Source organism: Anopheles darlingi, chromosome 3, assembly GCF_943734745.1.
Source record: "Anopheles darlingi chromosome 3, idAnoDarlMG_H_01, whole genome shotgun sequence".
NCBI lineage: Eukaryota > Metazoa > Arthropoda > Insecta > Diptera > Culicidae > Anopheles > Anopheles darlingi.
This window is the reverse complement of record NC_064875.1, coordinates 70,792,465-70,812,737: the sequence shown is the minus strand read 5'-3', so window position 1 is coordinate 70,812,737 and position 20,273 is coordinate 70,792,465. Positions and strand designations below refer to the sequence as shown.

Genomic DNA, 20,273 nt, shown 5'->3' with positions numbered 1-20,273 from the left:
TGTCGGGAAAAAAATGCCGATCGCTCGGGGGTGGTTAATTATCACGGAAAATAGCAAAAAACAAGTCGAAAAGCAAGAAACAGCAAAATTTTCACTCACAAGCTCAAGCGCACTTCAGGTTGAATCCCGTTTTAAGGTATAAACGGATCCAGGAGTCGCAAGTTCCGAGAACCGAACCCCGGAATTTCCGACTCCTAAAACCGCAGTGAGTAAACGACGAAGCAATTGTTACAGCGATGGTCGATATAATATGAGCGTTTTGTCCAAAAACTGCAAAATTTTCAACAAAATTCAAAATTTTTAGCGAAAAATCACAACAATCCACTGTACCCACTGTTTTGGTTAGAAATCGCTGCAAAACGTGGGAGATTTTTTCTTTTTTAAACGATTTCGTGAATTTAGTGATGAAGAAACTCTTCCGACCTTTCGCTAGACTATATTTTATGCTACCATGAATCGGACATTCTTGACCCCCACCTTCAATAAATCAAAAATCTCTGCATCCCCGGCTGTCAGCTGCCGTTTGGTTCAAAAAGGCTGTGGAAGTTCGAAGTTTTCGTGCGGTCTCAAATACCGCTCCGGAAGTTTTCCAAAGCAAATTAGCATCATTTGCAATACCCGCCGTGGTTCCGGTTGGAAAAGTAGGCCGGAAAAGTGTAAAATACTTGGAGAGCCGCTACGCTCGTGGAAAAGCGCTGGGAAAATTCCGGTCGGAAAATGGGTTCGCGAGGAATCTTACAGATTATCTCACCGAAAGGCATTGCCATACTAAACACCCGATTTCCAGGGCGTGTCGCCTGCGACACCCTCACCCGGCATCTCTCCACACCGGCCGCCTTCCAGCGGTTATCGAACGAGCCGGTTAAGAAAGGTGCGGATTACATCATGCGCGTGTTCGCTAAAACCTTCCTCCTTCATCTCGCAACCATCCTCCCTTTTACAGGTGCCTCGTTGCGTACCGTGCGGTCATTTTACACTTCAAACATTCTGCGTAAAAAGGACTACTACAGTACACTCGGAGTGACCAAGAACGCGTCGCCGAAAGAAATCAAAAAAGCGTACTATCAGCTGGCGAAAAAGTATCATCCCGACACGAACAAAGACGATCCGGATGCGGGACGCAAGTTTCAAGAAGTTTCCGAAGCATACGAGGTACACGGAAGGCCACACGATGGCCAACGGTTCTCGCACCGGAACTGATCTTTGCTTACGTTTTGCAGGTTCTGAGCGATGAAACGAAGCGAAGTGAGTACGATACCTACGGACAAACGTCGGAACAGATGGGCCGAAGCGGCGGAAGCCGACCGGGAGCCGGAGCTGGGCCCCAGGGATTCTCACAAAACTGGCAGTTTCGTTCGACAATCGATCCGGAGGAGCTGTTCCGGAAGATTTTCGGCGATGGCGGCTTTCAGTCGGGATTTGACGATTTCAGCGATTCCAAGTTTGGGTTTGGTGGGGCGCAGGAGATTATCATGAATCTAACCTTCGCACAAGCGGCTCGTGGTGTAAATAAGGACATTGATGTAAACGTGGTGGACACGTGCCAGAAGTGTAGTGGTTCCCGGTGTGAGCCGGGCACCAAGCCGGGTAAATGTCAGTACTGCAATGGAACGGGTATGGAAACGATATCGACTGGACCATTTGTGATGCGTTCGACATGCCGGTATTGCCAGGGTACGCGGATGTACATCAAATACCCTTGCCTCGAGTGTGGAGGCAAGGGACAGACGGTTCAGCGGAAACGAGTGACTGTCCCAGTGCCTGCGGGCATCGAGGATGAGCAAATGGTGCGCATGAATGTTGGCAGCAAAGAAATTTTCATTAAATTTAAGTAAGTTCCGCTTCGCTATTAATGAAAAACGACGCACCTTGCGCTAACAATTTGGCCATCTTCCATTGCAGGGTGGAGAAAAGTCGCTACTTTCGGCGGGATGGAGCTGATGTACACACCGATGCCTCAATTTCCTTATCACAAGCCGTCCTAGGCGGTACCATCCGTGTGCAGGGTGTGTACGAAGACCAGACCATTCAGATTCCACCGGGAACATCGTCACATAAGGTCATCAATCTCACTGGCAAAGGACTGCGGCGTGTTAACAGCTATGGGAGTGGAAATCATTATATTCATTTGAAAATTCAAACTCCCACCAAGTTGACGACCCAGCAAAAGGCTCTACTACAGGTATGGGCACTATCGTAGCCTCTATTCTCCTGCTCACCTAGTTATCTTCTGACCGTTTTTCTTGGCTTCTCTAGGCTTACGCAGAACTCGAGGAAGATACTCCTGGCCAGATAATGGGAGTTACGTACAGGAGTGACGGTAAGTCCACAGCATCCTCTTCGTCCACAGCTTCTTCCTCCTTTACGTGGTCTTCGGAGAATGTCTCGGAGAAACAAACGCAGGGCACTCGAGATGACTCGTATCATGACTATAAACCACACGATGAAACTGAGACACATGATTACCAAAAAGAGCAGCTTGGCTCGAGATTCTACTATTCGCTTGGCGTACTATTAGTGCTCTGTTGTTTCGGATATTACTGCCTCAATCAGAGCAATGCCCAGTTCGAGCAGGAACGTGCGCTTGCTATCGAACGCCAGCGACAGGACCAACTCTACCACAGACTTAAAAGTCCTTCCGATGATACGACGTAGGAAACGAGAGGAGAGGGGGAAGATGTTTGAGAAAGCGAACATCGATTGTTAAGTGGTGATTGATTCCGCGGTCCCAAGGACTTTGCTAGAAAAAAGTATCAAAATAAAATAGGCAAAAGACCTCCGCTTAACAATCGCTGTTTGTTTCATTGCTCGCTCGTGCTGATTAGATATGCCGTTCCGCTTCAAATGAGCAATCTTTTCTTTCACAGGTGGTAAGGTTTGTTATGCGGAGCCCCAAGAACTAACGGACATCGTGCGTGAGGCACTGAGGGATCGTACCAAGCTTCCGGGTAGCACTGATACTGGCCAAAGTAGTGAAACCAGCGAGGCACAAGAAAAGCCAAAGACAGAAGAGGCAGCTACCAAGAGCCGGAGTAGCAATAGCAATTGAAGAAAAAGAATGTTAATTAGTCTCCATTCTGTATCGGATTAAAGCGGGAAAAACACCACAACAACATAGCTCTGTTAATGGAATGAAATGATTCACTAGGCGATTTATTGGGCAAACCCCGACAGCGAAGAGCCTAGATAAGAGAGGAGCAGTCCCGTTTTACATCTTTTCGTATGTTTCCGTATGACCGCAGGATTCACAGGTGCGGGTATAAGTGTCCTCGGCCTCATTGTACACTTCAGAATCACCAAATACGTGGACATGTGCTTGGACAGTCTTATCATACAAACTGCTGCGCACATCCATCCGCAGCTCCTTGAGCCGTTTGTTGTACTTCTTCACCTTGGCCACTTCACGTTTCTCCTCACGTTGCTCCTTTTCTCGCAGCAAGTTCTCTTCGCTTCCCCAAACCTCTAGAGCTCGCTTTTCAATCTGCAGATGAAGGTACAGTTTCATCTCACCCCAGCGAACGTTATGCGGATTTTTGCGGCTTATGAAGTTCAGCACCGGTTCCCGCCGGTCGAGGTCACAATCCTTGAGCAGGTACTCCTGCTTTGCCTCGGTGCGCGTAATCAGCGAGTGTTGCCCGTCCTGATCCCGACAGGCGTCACAGACGGCATAATCGAATGTGTTGAGCAGGTAGGAATCGGCGAAGCGATCCCCGCACTCGAGACATTCGTCGTACTCCACAGGAACGGGGACCGCATCCGGCTCTGGTGCAGGTTCACTAGTACCATCCTCCTCGGGCACTTCCGGTCCGGCAGTTCGTTGCTCGATCAGAAATCCGCCTCCACTATCGATGTACTTCGATCCGGACACCTTAATCACATTGTTCACATAAAAGGGCAGTTTCCTGGCGCTTCTCTTCGTTGTACGGATGAGTAAGCAGTCTTGCCTTTCGTAGATTGAGCGCTTTCTGGCGATTTTCCTCAATCCGGCTTCGCTGATATTCGGATAAATCGGATTCTGTTTTCCCTGGTTCCTCTTTGCCACTCATTTAATAACAACAGATCTTTGCAAATTAACAAATTTCCAAACTTACCGGTGTTGTGGCGTTGGTGGTGTGTTTCAGCCCGCGTTTTTGGGATCTTTCGCACTGCGATTTTCCGACCTACATTTCACGAAACAAAAGACAGGAAAGACATCGGGAATAGTAAGTGATGCTAATTTGCTCTTAACTATCACGAAAGCTTATCACGAAATTCACGGAAATGTTAAAAAATGTTGAAAATTTCCAAAATTTTGCACCACTTCACAAAGTACTGAACCGATACTCCTAAACATTTTTGACGCGATTGGCACGTTCCCGAAGGGTGTTGTTATCCCCGAAGGGCGTTGTTGTTCCGTTCCGAGTGCGCTCCGTGAAATTGAGTAAAAAATGGGAAATTTTAAAGTGTTTTGGACAATTTGATCAAAATAAAGGGGCTAAGAGTGAGTTCACCTCGTTTCGCAACTCCCACCGTTGTTTCCTTTGCAAAAGTGTGTCGGAAAAGTGTAAAAAACGTGGAGAGGCGCAGTGCGAAAGATCCCCTAAAATACCGGGCCAAAACCGCGAAAAAGGAGTCCCAATTCTTTTACAACACCACCGGAACCAACGCAGAGTCAACCCCAGAACGCACAGAAATCTGCGACCGAGATCCGAGTGTCCCAGAACGGAAACCATCCGGAACCGCACCGGTACAAAAGTTCGTGATACTGCAAGGAGGATCATCAGTTGCATTAAGGCTGTGGCTAGAGCCCCACACATAAGTTGTTCTTTTCTGCCCCTACTTTAACAACGGCGGAATACTGGAAAGTGCGTGTACGTGTGGGATGAGGTGGTCGACACTCGACAAAATGATCCTGGTGTCGGTTATATAAAAACCAATCTTACTAGTGAGCTGTGGACTCCGCCTGTTCGGTGGGGGGCTTTGTCCTTTGTGTTTGTCCTCCTGTGGTGCTGCGCGAGATTTCCCCGTGTCTCTGTGCAATCGAAAATCATCCGATCTGTGCCGGCGGCGGTCGTTAGTGGCTGTGCATTTTTTGTTTTGTGTGTGCGGGCGGGATTTCCCAGCGAGAATTGTGCGGTCGCGCGGCGACACCGTGAGCCGCTATCTTTATCGGCAAGTGAAAGCATAAGTGAATTAGAGAACGGCGGCAGCAACAAAGAGAATAACGCGTGCCAGCAGCCACATCACAACAAGATGCAACAACCTCTAGCCAACATCATCGGGGCAAATGCCTACTACGATGGAAGTCGCCTCTTCACCTGGCTTGCAGAAATGTGCGGACTCTCGGTGGACTTGGTGAGTAGTAACATCTGCGAAATATGCTACCCTTATGTGCTGTGTTTGGGACGATCCGCGGAAAACCGAAAGTGTCATACGACTTTTGAACCGCGGGATATGTGTGGGATGTTGGTGGTAGAACCGTGTTGCGCTTACTCTCTTCGATCAGATCAGACCCTTCCACCAGTACACGGGAACACTCATTTTCTATCTTTAGTGTTTACGATGGCACTGGCATTGATTTTTGCTTCCTTTTTATGTCTGAACCACCCTCATCCCGGTCAGCCCGCGTCTCTGTCGCTCGAAAGGCTGGTGCGCGACATCAGTACATTCCCAGTTGCATTGTATAAGTTTTGATCGAAAAGAAGAAATACGCCAACTTCCAATAATACTCGAGTTCTGCTTACCAGCTTCCAATAACATACCCAGGATAGCTGGATAATTGATGTTCATTGTCATGCTGTTCACCCCAAAGTTAAGCTTCGATTCAGATAAGATAAATGGCGTTCCAGCCGGTCATGAGAAGAAATATAAAACCAAAAAACTTGAACCGCTTATCAACTGTCGTAAATTTACCTACCGCTGATAAACGACACAATTTGCGCAGTGTGTGCTCCAATTTGCAGCACAGTCATCGACGAATCGTTTGATAAGAGCGCTAAATGAACAATATCCACCCGCCCTCCTCCGCTACCTCCGTACAGGTTCGATCTTTCCCCTTTCGATCGATTTTCAGTACAAGGACACAGCATCGTATGATCATTAAACATTCACCTGTTGCATTCTTTGAGACGATAAAAGTGGACAAATGTTTCCGCTTTAGGGGCGGGCCAGGCGAATATGTTCAACCGCTATAGGAGCAGAACAAGGATGCTAACAATGTCGTGAACGCGTCTGGTGCAACAGTAGAAAGCAGTGCTTTGCCTTCGATCATTACTTTGTGTGGCTTTTGTCTAGCTTTCGACTCGTATGCCTCTATCAATTGTTCCACTATTTATCATCATTAGTTCCCTAATCGTTGGCATCTCATCAACGGTTGACAAAAGAACTCTCTCGGGACTGGTCTGTCTACTATTGGGAGAGAAAACAGAAATTAAGGATCATCATACCGGCCGCTAGTCATGCTTTCTATTCCATAGCAGTTAATAAAGTAGGATGCATACTTTCATGCATGCCCTTGCCATTCTTCGAAGCCAATGATGAAGCACATTCTATTCCATTCGTAGTCCAATTAGGCCAGCTAGTGATCAGGGAAATGAATCTATTGCTTGAACAAACCACACAAAAAATATCCTTTCTTTAATTTAACTCACCAACAGCACCGCTCCTAACCGGTCTGACCTTTAGCGACACAACTACTTTCGATTTTGAACACTAAATTCGTGTCGTCGTTCATTTTCGATGAATTTCAATCAGCGCCGGAGTTTCATTTTGGGGGAGGGACTGGATTGGTGAAACATTCCGTAACACACCATCGAAAGGGTTTTTATACACAACTTTTACAACTTAACAGTATATCGAACTCAACTTATTAGTATATCGAAGGGGAACATACATCGGCGAAAAACTTATTCCAACTTGTGTGACTTACTTCACATGAATCATTGGATGACGTCAGGTGCGCGGCAAAACCGGTATACACACGAGTTCCTCTGCCGTTCTGTTTTGTTTTACAACGACGGGAGGATATCAAATGACATCATTCTGACCAAGTCACTGCATGTGCACGTGATTTGCTTCAAAGATCGATAAGCATGGAATTATTCAAGCATTTTGGGTCCTGTTCGTTTCAAACATCTAAAGAGACAATATGGTTGACCTTGGCTTGCTTCGTGAAACCCTAGGAACCTTGCTTTAATTCCTCAAAATAGATGTTTGTAATGTTTTAAGTAGGCGACATGTGTTGCCCTTGGTTGTTGTGTAGCCGTTGAAAGAACACGGTACTTTGCTGTGGTCAGCTGTTTGCATCTATTGCTCCTCTCAATGTCATTCAATCAACATACGTTTTTGCTGTTGGATGCTTCGAATTGAATGTGTGCGTGCCTGGACTGGTTCTCTAGCTTCTTAGCAGTACCAAGCACGTGCATCTCACGCATGCTTCAAAAGGGGTACCTCGCTCGGGGCCATGTGGGTAGGGGCTGTTTGTTTATGATTAATGTAAAGTCCAACTTTTGTTAAACGCTCGATCACGATCGATTGTCGATACTGAGCATCTCATTCTCTGTTGTTGCTTTTATAAATTTTGAGTTTGATTAAAATAAATCTCGTCCCAAAATAATACTGATTAATGATCTTTTAATCGTTTCGATGATGTGTACATCCGCTCTGGGGATCTCTTGTCATGGTTTATGAGCCCTTTTTTTGGCACAAACTGAACCATGACGCAACGAGAGATCAACGATAGGTAAGCTGATGTTGAGTAACGCTCCAAAAGTCGAAAAGTAATATCGTAACACACTAGCAAATGGAGAGTCTCCGAAATTCGTACATTACCAATATCGCCACACCAACCGACCGGCGTGACTGGGTCATTTGACGAAATTTTAAGGAACCTTGGGCCCCCCACCAGAGCGAAGAAGGAAGATAATGTTAAAGCCTCCCAGTGAGACTCACACGGTTTGGGTCGCGCTGTACAGTTAGTGGATTGGATGGGTGGTCTGATGGTATGATGGTATGAGTTATGCAGTCAGCGAGCTTCAAAGCCAAAACAAAGCCAAAAGTAGGTGTGTACGAGCCGCGCGTCGCGTTCAAAAGTGCGTCAAGGTGCGGACGCATACACACTCCAAGCGCTGGACGAAGCCCCAATAGAGATGACTGGTTGTTGTTTGGTTGTGTAGCATTAAGTGCGGCCACCGCTGGAAGGTTGGCCGCCGATGGCGGTGCTTTAGTAGCTCGGTTCGCGCTTAACCCGTTGGTGGTTTGTGCGTTTTGTAATTGTCTAACCATTTTTCAACGACTTTTCTATTTGGTTTGGGCAATTATCAACTGTGTTTGTTTGAATCGTGCAATTTTGGGCTCCAATACTCATGCTACCAAAGTGGAAAGTTTGAATCGACATAAGCCATTCATGGTCACTTAGTGCATTCCAACGTTCTGACGCATGATTGTTAGTGAACACTGCATTCACGTGCACGTGCTCTATTTAACCGTTGTTCGACCAATAGGCAATAAACTAATCGACCCCGGATGATTGTGTTTGTTTGGCGCAATCGGAACGACGCAATTCAATCGATGACATCAGCAACTAAATACCGATGAACGAAGAAGCAGAAGCAGTCTATTCGATTCGGCCTGTGTCGCGCCGGTTTTGGTAGCTGATGCATGTGAATGACACGAAACGATTGCGCACTACCTTCCAGTTTGAATATTTATGCTTCCTTTCACTCAGCTCAATTTTTTTGTCACATGCTGAATGGACTCGACCGCTAAGGCTGTGTGTAGAGGATCAATTGCAACATCTGTTAGTTCAAGGATGCATTAAGAATTTCGCTAGGTTGGCTTCTATGTGCGGATTGACAATTTTGTCATCAAATTATAATTGTTCCATAATTGTTTTCCGATTGAAACGCACGACAAAGCAGCAAAACACGACCAAATATGTCTTGCAATCGATGCATTTATCGTGTGATTACTGTTGCTTAAAATTGCTTTACTCCCGTTCTTATCTTTGTTCGATACCACCAACGCAAACGCTCCGTTGTGGTTCTTTGTCTTCTTTATCAAGAGTTGCAAAAGATAGTGTATCTGTACTTAGCAGCAAACCCTTCTCTCACCGTAACAAAGAACATTCAAGTCCACAAGTGAAGGTGTAGAGACTCAGATACAAGGCGCCAACACTAATTGGCCTCAACCAGCCTTATCCTGCCTGATCAGTGTCCATCTTAAGTCGCTAAATGCAGAGATTCTCAGGGCCCGAATCGACGATTCGAGACGGTCGATTCCCTTTGCGGGGGACCCTGTAGCTTACGCTGTCAGTCATCGTCATTATCTTAGTTAATCAGCGTTTCTCCCTTGATCCAACCGGAAACATAATCCTACAAAATCATTTGCTAAACCAATTCATCCTTCGTGCACTATACTAGAAAACGAGGAGATGGAACAGAACGCTAAGAATATCATTTCACCAGTGGTCTCCTCCGGAACCATTGCTCTGGTGCCCGGTAAAGTCAACACAGCGCATAAGGTCAATACAATACAACAACAAAGGCAGCATACTGTTGACTAGCAATTGATAAGTGACAGTGATAGATAAAGTTAATGCCCGTCCATTAGATGGTGGTATAGGTGTTTGTAGTAAACTATCGGTTCTGTGGTTTGATGCAAATCGATTCCCCGAATTTCCTTCCAAGAATCTGTATTTGTCAGAAGTGGGGAGAGCTAATTGGGACACCTAAGCTGTCCATTATCAGCCGGTGCTTTAATGAGTCATTAGTAGTAATTTCTCCCTTGTAAAGGGTAAATGCTTAGTTAACATTCTCACAAACATTCCGTTTTTATGTTTGTTAGAATTTAACCAACTGAAATCATAATTTGGTCTTCGTTCTTCTTCGAAAGCACCACAGAACAGGTTTGGGATTATCTTTTCTCTTTTTAACTCATTCCTTTCGTTGGCAAAGCGAAAACAACATGCTTCTCGCGGTTAATACTAAACGGAAAAGACCACAAACAAAAAACCAGTTGAATATGGTGATTCCGTTTTCGCTACGACGACGCACAACGAGTTGAATTACGAAATAGCAATACGGACGGGCGTGTGGATTGTGATGCCGAATTGGAACAGGAAACCCATATCAAAAAGAAAATAAGGAAGCGTCATGGAATGGCCAAGGCCAAAGCCTCTGTCTACTTGGCATTAGATCGAGGTTAGATCCCGGCACCTGATGAAATACTGATACTGGGCGGAAAACTCAGCGACAACATATTCCACTTATAACGCTCACGCCCAAGTGACAGAGCGAACGGTGGTCGGCCGGTGGTGATACACAAATTAATGGTGCTGAAGAATCGTTTAACTTTTGACCTTCTTTTTCCCCCTCGTTTTCGACATGAATCGGCTGGAATTCACTAGGACATGTTTAACGTTTGTGTGGCAAGGAGCAGGGTGGGACATTTGGATTTGGTTTGAGGTTTAGTGTGACCCTTTCCCAAGAACGAACCCCGTAATCCAATTCCGTCGTTCTCTCGCACCACCCTCTGACGTCGTGTGTTGGGTGCGTTGTTTGACCTTCTACCCATTGGTTCTGCCTTCTGGGAGGTCACGAAAATAGTGTGTTGTATCTGGACTGCACTGTGTATCAATGACGTAAACCAAGACAAAAGGAATGCCAGTCAGGTTGGATGTCAGAAAATGAAGCCTTTGGCAGGACTAATTTGTTCTGGCGTCGATGAACCTTTAATCATCCTCGCACGCGTCTCATGCACCTCAATTATATTAAACATATCAAATTGCCGTGCTCGACAGACAAATTATGCTACGGCCACTGCCTGTAACTACTTGGAAATGCAATTCAATCCCAGAACACCTTCTCCAGTGGAGGCGCGCACGGTAGACCAGGCATTTCGCTGTGACCGTTAGAGTATCGATTAGTGAAATAGGTCAATCGATTTGTGTTGGAAGCTGCGTATAAAACTGTGCGACACAACAGAAAGTACTAACGGAACTGACGGAGAGCTTTGTCTGCACGAGAAAGTTTCCCTTAGTCAGGTTGCTTTTTAGCAAATAGCAAATTTTGGAAATTTGAAGCATATTTACATAACCATGTCTGTACCTTCGGGTAGCATTTTAATGGAGGTCTGCGAGTACGGTTTCCGTCCTCCCGGTGATCGAATGGGTTTCGCGTTAAATCATGCAGCATATGTACCTTATTGGAAATTAATCTAGATCGTTACCCAATTTCGCGCAACTGAAGGGGATGGCACGGAATCAAATATGGTTGATTGAAATGGAATTGTCTCTTCTCGCGCAAGCATCTCACAGGCCACACAATTGATGTCGGCTGCTTTCGAAAGGGGCAACAACCTACGCACGGACGTCACCTTTCCTTCCAACTCCTTGCCAGCAAATAATCAACACGTGCACAGAAGTACGGCCGCAGGATTAATCTTCATTATTGCGTTTATTACATTTCATCTTCTATCGCGTGCGGGCCCAGCAATGAATTCATTCGCCCCGGACGAAGATAGGCGAGTTTCTTCGACTCTTTGGCATGACCCCATGGAATAACATACACCCCTTCGCTCTTGGCCTCTTTTGCCCTGGTCATGTTAGAAAATGAGTAGATTTTGAGCAAAGGTAGCAGCAGCAGCAGCAGCAGCAGTAGCGGAAGGCATTCCGAGAAAAGCCAACGTTTTCACAAGCGTTGTAACAGTTGTTATTTTCCCTTCGCCCCGAAGGCGCTGATGAACGAAGGAAACATCTCTTTCGTGCGGATGGGAATGTGCGTGCGGCAAATGGAAAAAGGAGACATCCTTTTTGCCGCAGTCAAGCACAGACCAACGTGACGGCACGAGTGGAATCGGAAACAGTAAGTGAAAATTCACTGCGAGAGAAACCGAAAAGAAGCCGAAGAAAGGTATCGTCAGCCAGGGTGGTGCGGCGGGGGAAGTAAGTTCATCAAAACGTAGACGATGCTCTCGTATTCTCGCTCTGCTGTTGACGACCCCGAGCTCTCCGTCTCCGTTCGTGGGTGCGGGCGAGGTTAGAGGAATGTGGAGTCTATTATGCAAGAACGTGCGCAGCGTGGCGCTACATTTTCGAATGAAGCTTCAATTTCGGCCGCAGTCAATAAACACGGCCCCTCGTGCCTTGAAGCCAATGGTGGTCAACAGTTATCTGTTGCATTGACCACTAATAAGCGACAGCCCATCGATGGTAGGCACCCGTTTTGTGTTCTTCGTTTCACGAGGAAATAAATGTCTTTGGCTCAAACCAGACCAACATTTATGGTGAAATGGCACGCAAAACCTCCATGGGGCCATGTGCTTGCTTGCGTACAGAAACAGCGCCTGGGTAGGAGCAGCCCAAACACGGTTCAAATGCGCTGTGGGACACATAAATTAACCATCTAATCGTCCCCAAAGGGGTGTCCTGCTCTATTCGCTCAGCCCTCGCGAGCACTTGTTGATTTAGCAGATTAAAATGTTTTATTCATGTACACCACTAGTGGCAGCTACTGTCCATTGTTGCAAAACAATCCAAAAGTCCAATGGAATGGACATTATCACTTAACCTCAAGCATTTGTAGCTAAAGGTAATCAAGCAAAATGATACCTTTTTTCGCAAAAGTTAACATTGCGCATTGCCGTTAACATTGTATCATAACGTGTAACACGCAACAGAGAACGCCTTATCACTCTGCAGTTGCCATAACGAAAGACTGACCAAGATGCGACTTCCCATTTAGAGCTCGCCCGCCGCAATGATTACTACTCCCCGTTCCATCCTACCCCGTGGAAACCATTACATTTAGCAAAGTGCAAAGCATGTCGAATGGCGAAGTACGAAGCGGGTGGACTCCGGGCACCGACAAAAGCGAGAACGTGCAACAGATAGATGACTTCGACGTGACGACGCTCCAGAGGTATTAATACTGCTGCCTCCTCGCCCCCCACCCCCTTTCCTGGCGCACTGCCTACCACTTCCTTTTTTCTGCCAGTATTGATGCTAAGGCGTGTCTTGCCTAATAGTGTCGCCTCCACGCCCTGTTAAATTGGGCATTTGGACACAAGACTGGCGATTAGATTAGGGGAAAGTAATTATGATTCCACTTCACCAGACCCAGACCTTAAGGGAATACCAAACTGTTGTTTGGTGGATGAATTTTGCCGAATGAGGAGATACTCTTTGACCTTCCCTAGTGGCGTGTTTTAAAGATATGACTGCAGAGCAATTAAAAACAAAACGAGCATAAAATCGATGCAACCTATCGGCGCCACTACTGGGAGGTGCTCCACACCGAAATCGATATGCGAGGTGATAGCGTAATAAAGGCATTTATTTAAAAAATGTATATCCTCCATTTGTTGTCCGCCTCTATTTTTGCTCCATGGAGAGAGGAGGTGCGCCATGGCACGCCAACACGATTCGGGTGCGTCCCTCGACTGGATTGGACAGTATAGATTTGTTTGATTCCATATTTTGTATGTATGCTCCCAGAACTCGTATCATGTTTAGTTTTCTCTCCTTTGAGCTTTCCTTCTTACTTACATTACATGATTTTATTGTAGCAAATGAGTCATGTTTGATCATTCTGTCAACCCTCTGCTTGCCTCACTTGATGAATCCATATTCCGCTTCATGGGGTGCTGCCTGGGAACTCGATATTGAACCGAGTTAAATCGAAACCCTACCCCCCCTCCCCCCCCCCCTGATTTGGTTGGTTTTCGGTTTCCCAAACACTCGAACATGTCAGTCAGCGAAATATACATGATGATTGCAGATATAAATGCGGCGTTCTCGACGTTCACCCTGTACACACGTGAATTCTGCAGCACACTTTCCACAACCACAACACTGACGCGCTAGCGTCAACGCAAGGCTGCGGAACTTCAGGATAATTTTGATAGAGACACACGTCGACACACGGCTTTATGGCGTAATTCACACCTGGCCTACAAATCTAGCGCCACTATCCAAATAGGTTCCGGTGTTTCTTCTTTCGTGTGTTTGTTCTTGGGGTTTTATTTTATTTTAATTTTTTGCTGGCAATGTAGGCATTAGCATGTAGGATGGAATTTTGATTTGAATTTTGTCTTTCAATTGAACATATAGAAGCTACTTCACAATTCGTAGTTGTCTCTGATAAGTATTAAGCCAAAAGCAAACAAAGAAAACCGTCGCTTAATGGTCTCAAATGTGGCATGATCCGGTGAAAAGTGTAACTGTCCGTCGTGTGCTTGATGTGCTGCGATAACTCATAAGCCCCTGGAAGAGCATCGACAGCTGGGTCGTATAACGCGGTTACGATCCCCCGTTCCTCGAGATGGATTACGCAGAAGAAGTGCCCGGCGTTGCAGCGCTACTTGAGCGAATCCGTGCCTATCTAGTCGAGATTGGAGTAATCAAATATGTAAGTGGTTCTCAGATTGTGGTCTGCTTTCAACGAGGAGAGCAGTGAAAAGCCGCACCAAGTGGCGGTATAAATGAACACGATCTTCATCTTTTAATGTAGGTAATAGCTGGCTTTACAATTGAGAAACTCGTTTTATTTTTTGGTTGGAGAACACAACAACTGTCCGTGGACGACACGATTCTTATACCATTGCTCGAACTTGCAAGGCCATGGCCTTGTGAAGGGTAACGAGCAGCGACGGAAACTAGTTCAAGGTGATGGTAACACTAGGATTACGTGAAACGATGGCCTCTACTCTAGACTAGAAAACCTGCAGCAGCGCACGTGCGCCGCTTATGCGCAACTCTAAGCCCTTCAACGAAGTGCGATCCTGTATCGCTAAGCAGCGTAATCGTACGACTAACATGAGCGTAGTGGCGACGATGCTGGCAACTGCTCTTGATGAGTAGGAGTTTTAGCTAATACGGGCCCCCTTGCATAAAGAGAAACCGGTCGTGCTGCGTGCATCGCTGCATCCGTGCAAGGCGTTGTGTAACTAGAAAGGGTGTTGGAGCTGAACGATCGGACTACCACACGTTGGAAGGAGTTCACGGTCACGGCCATTCCGGCATGCTAACCGGTTCTCATGCACGCTAAACTACACGATAAGGCAAAAAAAATCGAATGGTGTTTGATGGGTATACGGTTGGATTTTGGTACACAATTTGCCTGATAGAGTTAAACGGAAGTGAATGTTATACACATTGGCATCGGGAGTCACGCGCCATCGTCAATCGGCGTTGACCCAATTCTCAGTGTTCGCTACATGATAAGACTGCATGCTGTGAACGGTTTCGGTTGGCCGAATTTTTGGACCGACTCCTGCTGCGCATTTGCCAAAACCAGCGAGCAAACACTAACCATAGGCAGTTGTTCATCTTTATGAAATGCTTATAGCAGGAAGTGGATTACACAAAATGGTGTCACCTACCAGGCATTTTCCATTCCACCAGGTGCATTTCTTGGCACAAACTCGAACACCAACGTGACAGATCAATTATAGGCGCGTTAAGCTTTCATGGAGAGCTTCCTGGCTACCAGTTTCGGTTCCGAGATCGTTTCCTCCTGTGCTGCGGTTCTTGTGTTTACCGTCTTCACCTTCCCCACGTTCCATATGCTGCCCGTCGCTCGCACTAGTCCAAAACACAAAACTCTCCTTACATCCCACTACGGCCTCAATTGACTTTATTGCTCAATTGGATTAAATCTATTTGCAACAATCATCCGTTCACGCCCCATTTAAGAAACTTGTGTGCAAGGAAAGGAACAGGTCCAGTCGGAAACACGCGTAGGAAGGTGGTAGCTCATCATCGTACAGCAAAAGGGCTAGAATGGAGGCATCAATGTGATGCCAATCTTCTTCTTGCCGACAGGAGTGTTTTGTATAAAGGTTGAAGAACTCGTCCGTCAACACGGATCTTGCACAATCAGCAGGGGAGAGGTCCACTCGGTGTCTAGACTCGGTGCGGTTATGGTGTCGAGCAGACAGACTGATAACGATTATGATTAATGCGCTCGGTTAAGGGAGGAGTAATTTCTTGCACAAACTGATGTTTGGTATGTTTTCGATTCGATTCCTTCGCAGGTTAACTTCCTTATCACACAGTTTCTGGCCTTGATCCTTGCATCCGCATTCCGCTCCTACCTACATCCCTCGAAGGTGACCGCCAGTACACGGCACGCGATCGGATTAGTGATCGGTCTGTTCTTTGGCTACTTCTGTTTTGGTCAGCAAGCGATCCACATTGCGGGACTGCCAGCCGTTTGCTATGTCGTCATACGTACACAGAACCCCCAGTTCGTCCAGCGGTAAGCCTGTAGTAGGGGTTCGTTTCACCCGATCACGCTTGACATTCTATTTGGCTTCCTTCTCTCCCACAGGATCGTCATGGTTGTGGCGCTTATCTATCTGTCGTGCATTCATCTGCACCGGCAGTACTACGATTATGGTTCATACTCGCTCGATATTACCGGTCCGCTGATGATCATCACGCAGAAGGTGACCAGCCTGGCGTTCAGCATTCACGATGGGTTTACGCGCGAGATCAAGGATCTAACGGCGAGCCAGCAACAGCACGCCATCCGGAAGCTTCCCTCGGCGCTCGAGTTCTTCTCCTATACCCTTCACTTCCAAGGTCTGATGGCTGGTCCGCTCGTTTTCTACAAGGACTACATCGACTTCATAGAGGGTTGCCACATTCTGAAGCAAGCGTCCGCTAATGTAAGTATTGGACTGCGAATGCGCAAAGGCTCAGGCTGTTGACACTAACGCTCTTGTGTTCTGTTGCTTGTTACTAGTGCAAGTACGATATCGACAAGAAGATCGTCCATGAACCCTCGCCAGTGAAAGCTGTCGTGAAGAAGGTGATCGCGAGTCTAGTGTGTGCTCTGATCTTCATCAAATTTGCGACGATATATCCGATCAAAGCTATGAAAGGTTAGATTCTCAATTGGCCAGCACATGGTATCCCTCTGACTCTATTCTAATGCGCCTTTGCGTGTCGAATTCGTTACAGATGATGGCTTTATGAAAAATTCCGGATTTTTTTTCTCCCTGTGGTACATGATGATGGCCACGACGGCGGTCCGTTTCAAGTACTACTTTGCCTGGTTGTTGGCCGATGCGATCTGCAACAACTCCGGGCTCGGGTTTAACGGGTATGATGAGCGGGATGGTGTGACACCTCGCTGGGACATGCTGTCCAACATTCAGGTGCTTGAGTTCGAGTTTGGCACCAACTTCCGTAACTGCATCAACGCGTGGAACGCTGGTACGAATCGCTGGCTGCGTATGGTGGTTTTCGAGCGCGTTCCGAAGCGGTACGGTACGTTCCTGACATTCAGCCTGAGCGCTCTCTGGCATGGTTTCTATCCTGGCTATTACATGACCTTTGCTACCGGGGCGTTGATCGTGGTCGCAGCCCGTACCGCCCGGAAGCTGTTCCGGGAGCCATTCCAGCGTACGCCCGCCACTCGCACCCTATACGATGTGCTAACTTGTCTGGTGACGCGCGTCTTCATGGCGTACGCCACGTTTCCATTCGTTTTGCTCGACTTTAGGGCTAGTCTCGATATGTACCTGAATGTGTTTATGTGCCTTCATCTAGTCGCTTTGATCACTGTATTTGTTTTATCGAAATTTGTACCGCGCGGAAAAAGCAGAGAAACCAGTGCCGAACGGAGCCGTTCGAAGGTGAAGCTGATGACTGAAGATGGACCGAAGAACTTGCAGCATCTGCGTGAGGCAGCGGAGGCTGCGGAGAAGCTGCTAAAGAGCGCGACACCGCTCGCCGTTGAATCGGAAACAATTCTAACGAATGGTGACCGTGGAACCACCGCTGGTCCTATCATTGACTCCGGCTCGTCGCAGATCAGATACCGGGGTGAAAACGGTCGCCGACAGGAGCGTCCGCTGCTATCCGTAACCACCGAACAACCGATCAGTGCAAGCAGCAACAACCACAAAAAGACTGATGAACAATTGTCTACTGAGGACAACAACAACAGCAGCACCACGGCACCCGCAAACGTTGTTAATGGCAAGAGTCCGAAACCGACGCGGGAACGTATTAAGGAAAAGCTTGAGCAAGAGACGCGCAACTTTGAGGAATTTATCGACAAAACGGTAACAGGCTTCGTCGAGCTGAAGGACGATCTGATGCGCATGAATGATAGCAACATGAGTGGCCTGTACATTCCTCGCAAAGTCAATGGTAGTGCGTTGAATGGTGGTCACGGTACCACCAACACGGAAACGGGGGACTTTCTTAGTGGTTCCGCCAATGGGACTACCGCTATCGTCACCACCACCACTACTACCAGCACTAGTGGTGCGTTCCTGAAGAAGGAAATCGATGCACTGAATGCGGCAGTACAGCAGGCTAATGTACTGCCGGCGGTTCTTAGTAACGGGCATGCCAAGTAAACGCTACAGCAGCTTCCTCTCCTTCACTTCCAGGCGCGACTCCAGCAGCGCCTTCATCTTGTAACGTTCATAGCTTCTAGAAGATCAGAAGCTGACGATTCGTACAAGTTCTTCCAAGAAAAGATGGAATATTGAACGATCTTTGGCCAAAAGGCTGCACTACAACACTACAGCGAAAGGGCTGCACAATCGAAGCACAAACTCCCGATCGGTAAACAAAAGGTCGCTCGCACAACCCCTTAAAAAGCGGCGGCATAATATCTTTCGCGCTGGCAAGGGCTCTAAAGAGACGATGAAAGAAAGGATATATTTTATAAAGAAGAAATCAGTCAAGTTATCCTCTATTGTATTCATATTCGTATGTGTGCAGCACCGGCTGTTCAGCTACTTAAATGTTCAATACGTTGCTTCCAGTAACAACCCACCCAACCGACCGACCGATCCCATCAGTAGCAACACTGGCGACCATGTCTGTGTGTATGTGTGTGTGTGTGTGTGTGTGCGCGCATGTGTGTATGTGTGCTGGATAAATTTTAGAAATCGAGAAAGATAGAGCAAGACAAAGCAAGAAAATTGATCACTAATGGTCGTACATTTCCTCCCATTCTGCTAATCCGTTATCGACACCATATCAGTCGTATGATCATACTTTTAAGGACCATCGGCGTGCGCTCGTGATCGCGCAGCACCACTGCTGAATGCATAATCTTTAGGACTTTAGGGAACGTTTAGGCTAATGCATTGTGCGTATGGTGTACCGTACAGCTTCCAAATTATTTACGAATAATCCAACCCCAAAAAACGGAATTTGCGCATGACGCATGTCCTACTTGACCAAGTGCTCCTGGTCCTAGAAGGAATGGTTTTACCGTTTGAGCACCCTCTGCTCGTCTGAATCTTCTGACTCGAAACACATGATTGCTTCTGCGATAGAAAACTGTAAATCTTCCAACGCAAATATCCGCGAACTTCCTCCGATTACGGCTCGAGCGAACGGTGGAAGTAAAGGCCCCATACCACCACCATATGTTGTAAATTGTTTTTCTAGCTGATACCAAATGTTTCTGGGGATTGTTTTATTTGATCACGCTCTATACGTTTGTTTATGTTTGCTTGTTGGGTGTACGAAGAATGTGCGTGTCCTGTAGCACCACAATTAGATAGGATCCAATTGGAAGGAATGCATGCATGAACCTAAATGCATATACCTACCTAGCACAAACTGCATTTGATAAATAGCGTCGACGCCGAATCATGTCGCTCAAGAGTAGTAAATGCGCAAAACTCACCCTGCCAAAAGGGGCTCCCTGATTCAAGACGTTTCCATCAAAAACAAAAACCAGTCGCTGAACATAAAACGGCACTACGCAACGGGCGGTGCAATGGCAGACTAACTACTTCCTTCATGCGAGCATATGCCGCTAATATATGTACCCCGCGCCCACCACCCCACACCCCCAGGATGTGTGCATTACGTAAACATTGATGATCAACAGTGCGGGGTAATGTAAACGATAACATAATACAACCATAAATAAGAAAGCTATTAACAGTAAGTTCAACGAAGGAAGCAAACTGGTGAATCATGCGTTCAAGTTCAGCACATGGGGCTGAAAAATGGCAACAAAAATGTGCCAGAATCATGTATGATCTGCACGGGTACACACTCATTACCACATATGGTCTCAGTAAGCAGGTGCAGCGCTGCGAGCATACGCGTTTGCGTCCGTGCCCGCGGCATATTGTGTTGTCCACCGTTGGCTGAACTCTACACAACATAGCCGAGAACTATGGAAAACAAAACGCGAATAAAGCAACCATCTTTTTTGTAGTAAACGAATTTAAAATAAATGCCAAAACTTGAACTACACCTTTCCCAGGACCCATCCGAACGCCGGTTCTGCTTTCTTAGTCGCAATTTA

General features: G+C 46.7%; 3 protein-coding genes across 7 annotated transcripts; 2 read left to right on the top strand and 1 right to left on the bottom strand.

Annotated features, from left to right (window-relative positions):
* Positions 1-338: 338 nt before the first annotated feature.
* LOC125953715 (protein tumorous imaginal discs, mitochondrial-like) lies at positions 339-3,181 on the top strand. Of its 3 annotated transcripts, XM_049683460.1 has the most exons (6): positions 339-871; positions 944-1,152; positions 1,221-1,831; positions 1,903-2,182; positions 2,257-2,320; positions 2,868-3,181. In XM_049683460.1, exons 1-6 carry the CDS (start codon positions 718-720, stop codon positions 3,047-3,049), a joined length of 1,500 nt encoding a protein of 499 aa, XP_049539417.1. In that variant the 5' UTR covers positions 339-717; the 3' UTR covers positions 3,050-3,181. The 3 variants fall into 3 exon arrangements, with proteins under 3 accessions (XP_049539417.1, XP_049539415.1, XP_049539416.1); XM_049683458.1 differs by lacking the exon at positions 2,868-3,181 and having other exon boundaries at positions 2,257-2,822; XM_049683459.1 differs by lacking the exons at positions 339-871; positions 2,868-3,181 and having other exon boundaries at positions 886-1,152; positions 2,257-2,824.
* Positions 3,100-6,160, bottom strand: LOC125953720 (DNA repair protein complementing XP-A cells homolog). The gene is given in 3 exon segments (XM_049683466.1): positions 3,100-3,890; positions 3,892-4,160; positions 6,091-6,160. Coding segments are annotated over 2 exon segments (837 nt in total). The 5' UTR covers positions 4,047-4,160; positions 6,091-6,160; the 3' UTR covers positions 3,100-3,208.
* Positions 4,141-20,259, top strand: LOC125953713 (lysophospholipid acyltransferase 6). Of its 3 annotated transcripts, XM_049683454.1 has the most exons (6): positions 8,212-8,422; positions 14,087-14,384; positions 16,012-16,235; positions 16,308-16,647; positions 16,725-16,863; positions 16,943-20,259. In XM_049683454.1, the coding sequence occupies exons 2-6, from the start codon at positions 14,298-14,300 to the stop codon at positions 18,349-18,351; spliced, it is 2,199 nt and encodes a 732-aa protein (XP_049539411.1). In that variant the 5' UTR covers positions 8,212-8,422; positions 14,087-14,297; the 3' UTR covers positions 18,352-20,259. The 3 variants fall into 3 exon arrangements, with proteins under 3 accessions (XP_049539410.1, XP_049539411.1, XP_049539412.1); XM_049683453.1 differs by lacking the exons at positions 8,212-8,422; positions 14,087-14,384 and adding an exon at positions 4,141-5,334; XM_049683455.1 differs by lacking the exon at positions 8,212-8,422 and having other exon boundaries at positions 13,713-14,384.
* Positions 20,260-20,273: the final 14 nt, after the last annotated feature.

What these genes read in the sequence shown, in the direction of transcription:
- LOC125953715 (XM_049683458.1), top strand. Translation starts at nt 718, where the DNA reads ATGGGTTCGCGAGGAATCTTACAGATTATCTCACCGAAAGGCATTGCC. An exon ending in GAAATTTTCATTAAATTTAA is followed by an intron (nt 1,832 to 1,902) that starts GTAAGTTCCGCT and finishes CTTCCATTGCAG; the next exon opens with GGTGGAGAAAAGTCGCTACT. An exon ending in AGCAAAAGGCTCTACTACAG is followed by an intron (nt 2,183 to 2,256) that starts GTATGGGCACTA and finishes TGGCTTCTCTAG; the next exon opens with GCTTACGCAGAACTCGAGGA.
- LOC125953713 (XM_049683453.1), top strand. Translation starts at nt 5,233, where the DNA reads ATGCAACAACCTCTAGCCAACATCATCGGGGCAAATGCCTACTACGAT. An exon ending in TGAAGCAAGCGTCCGCTAAT is followed by an intron (nt 16,648 to 16,724) that starts GTAAGTATTGGA and finishes GCTTGTTACTAG; the next exon opens with TGCAAGTACGATATCGACAA. An exon ending in TCCGATCAAAGCTATGAAAG is followed by an intron (nt 16,864 to 16,942) that starts GTTAGATTCTCA and finishes AATTCGTTACAG; the next exon opens with ATGATGGCTTTATGAAAAAT.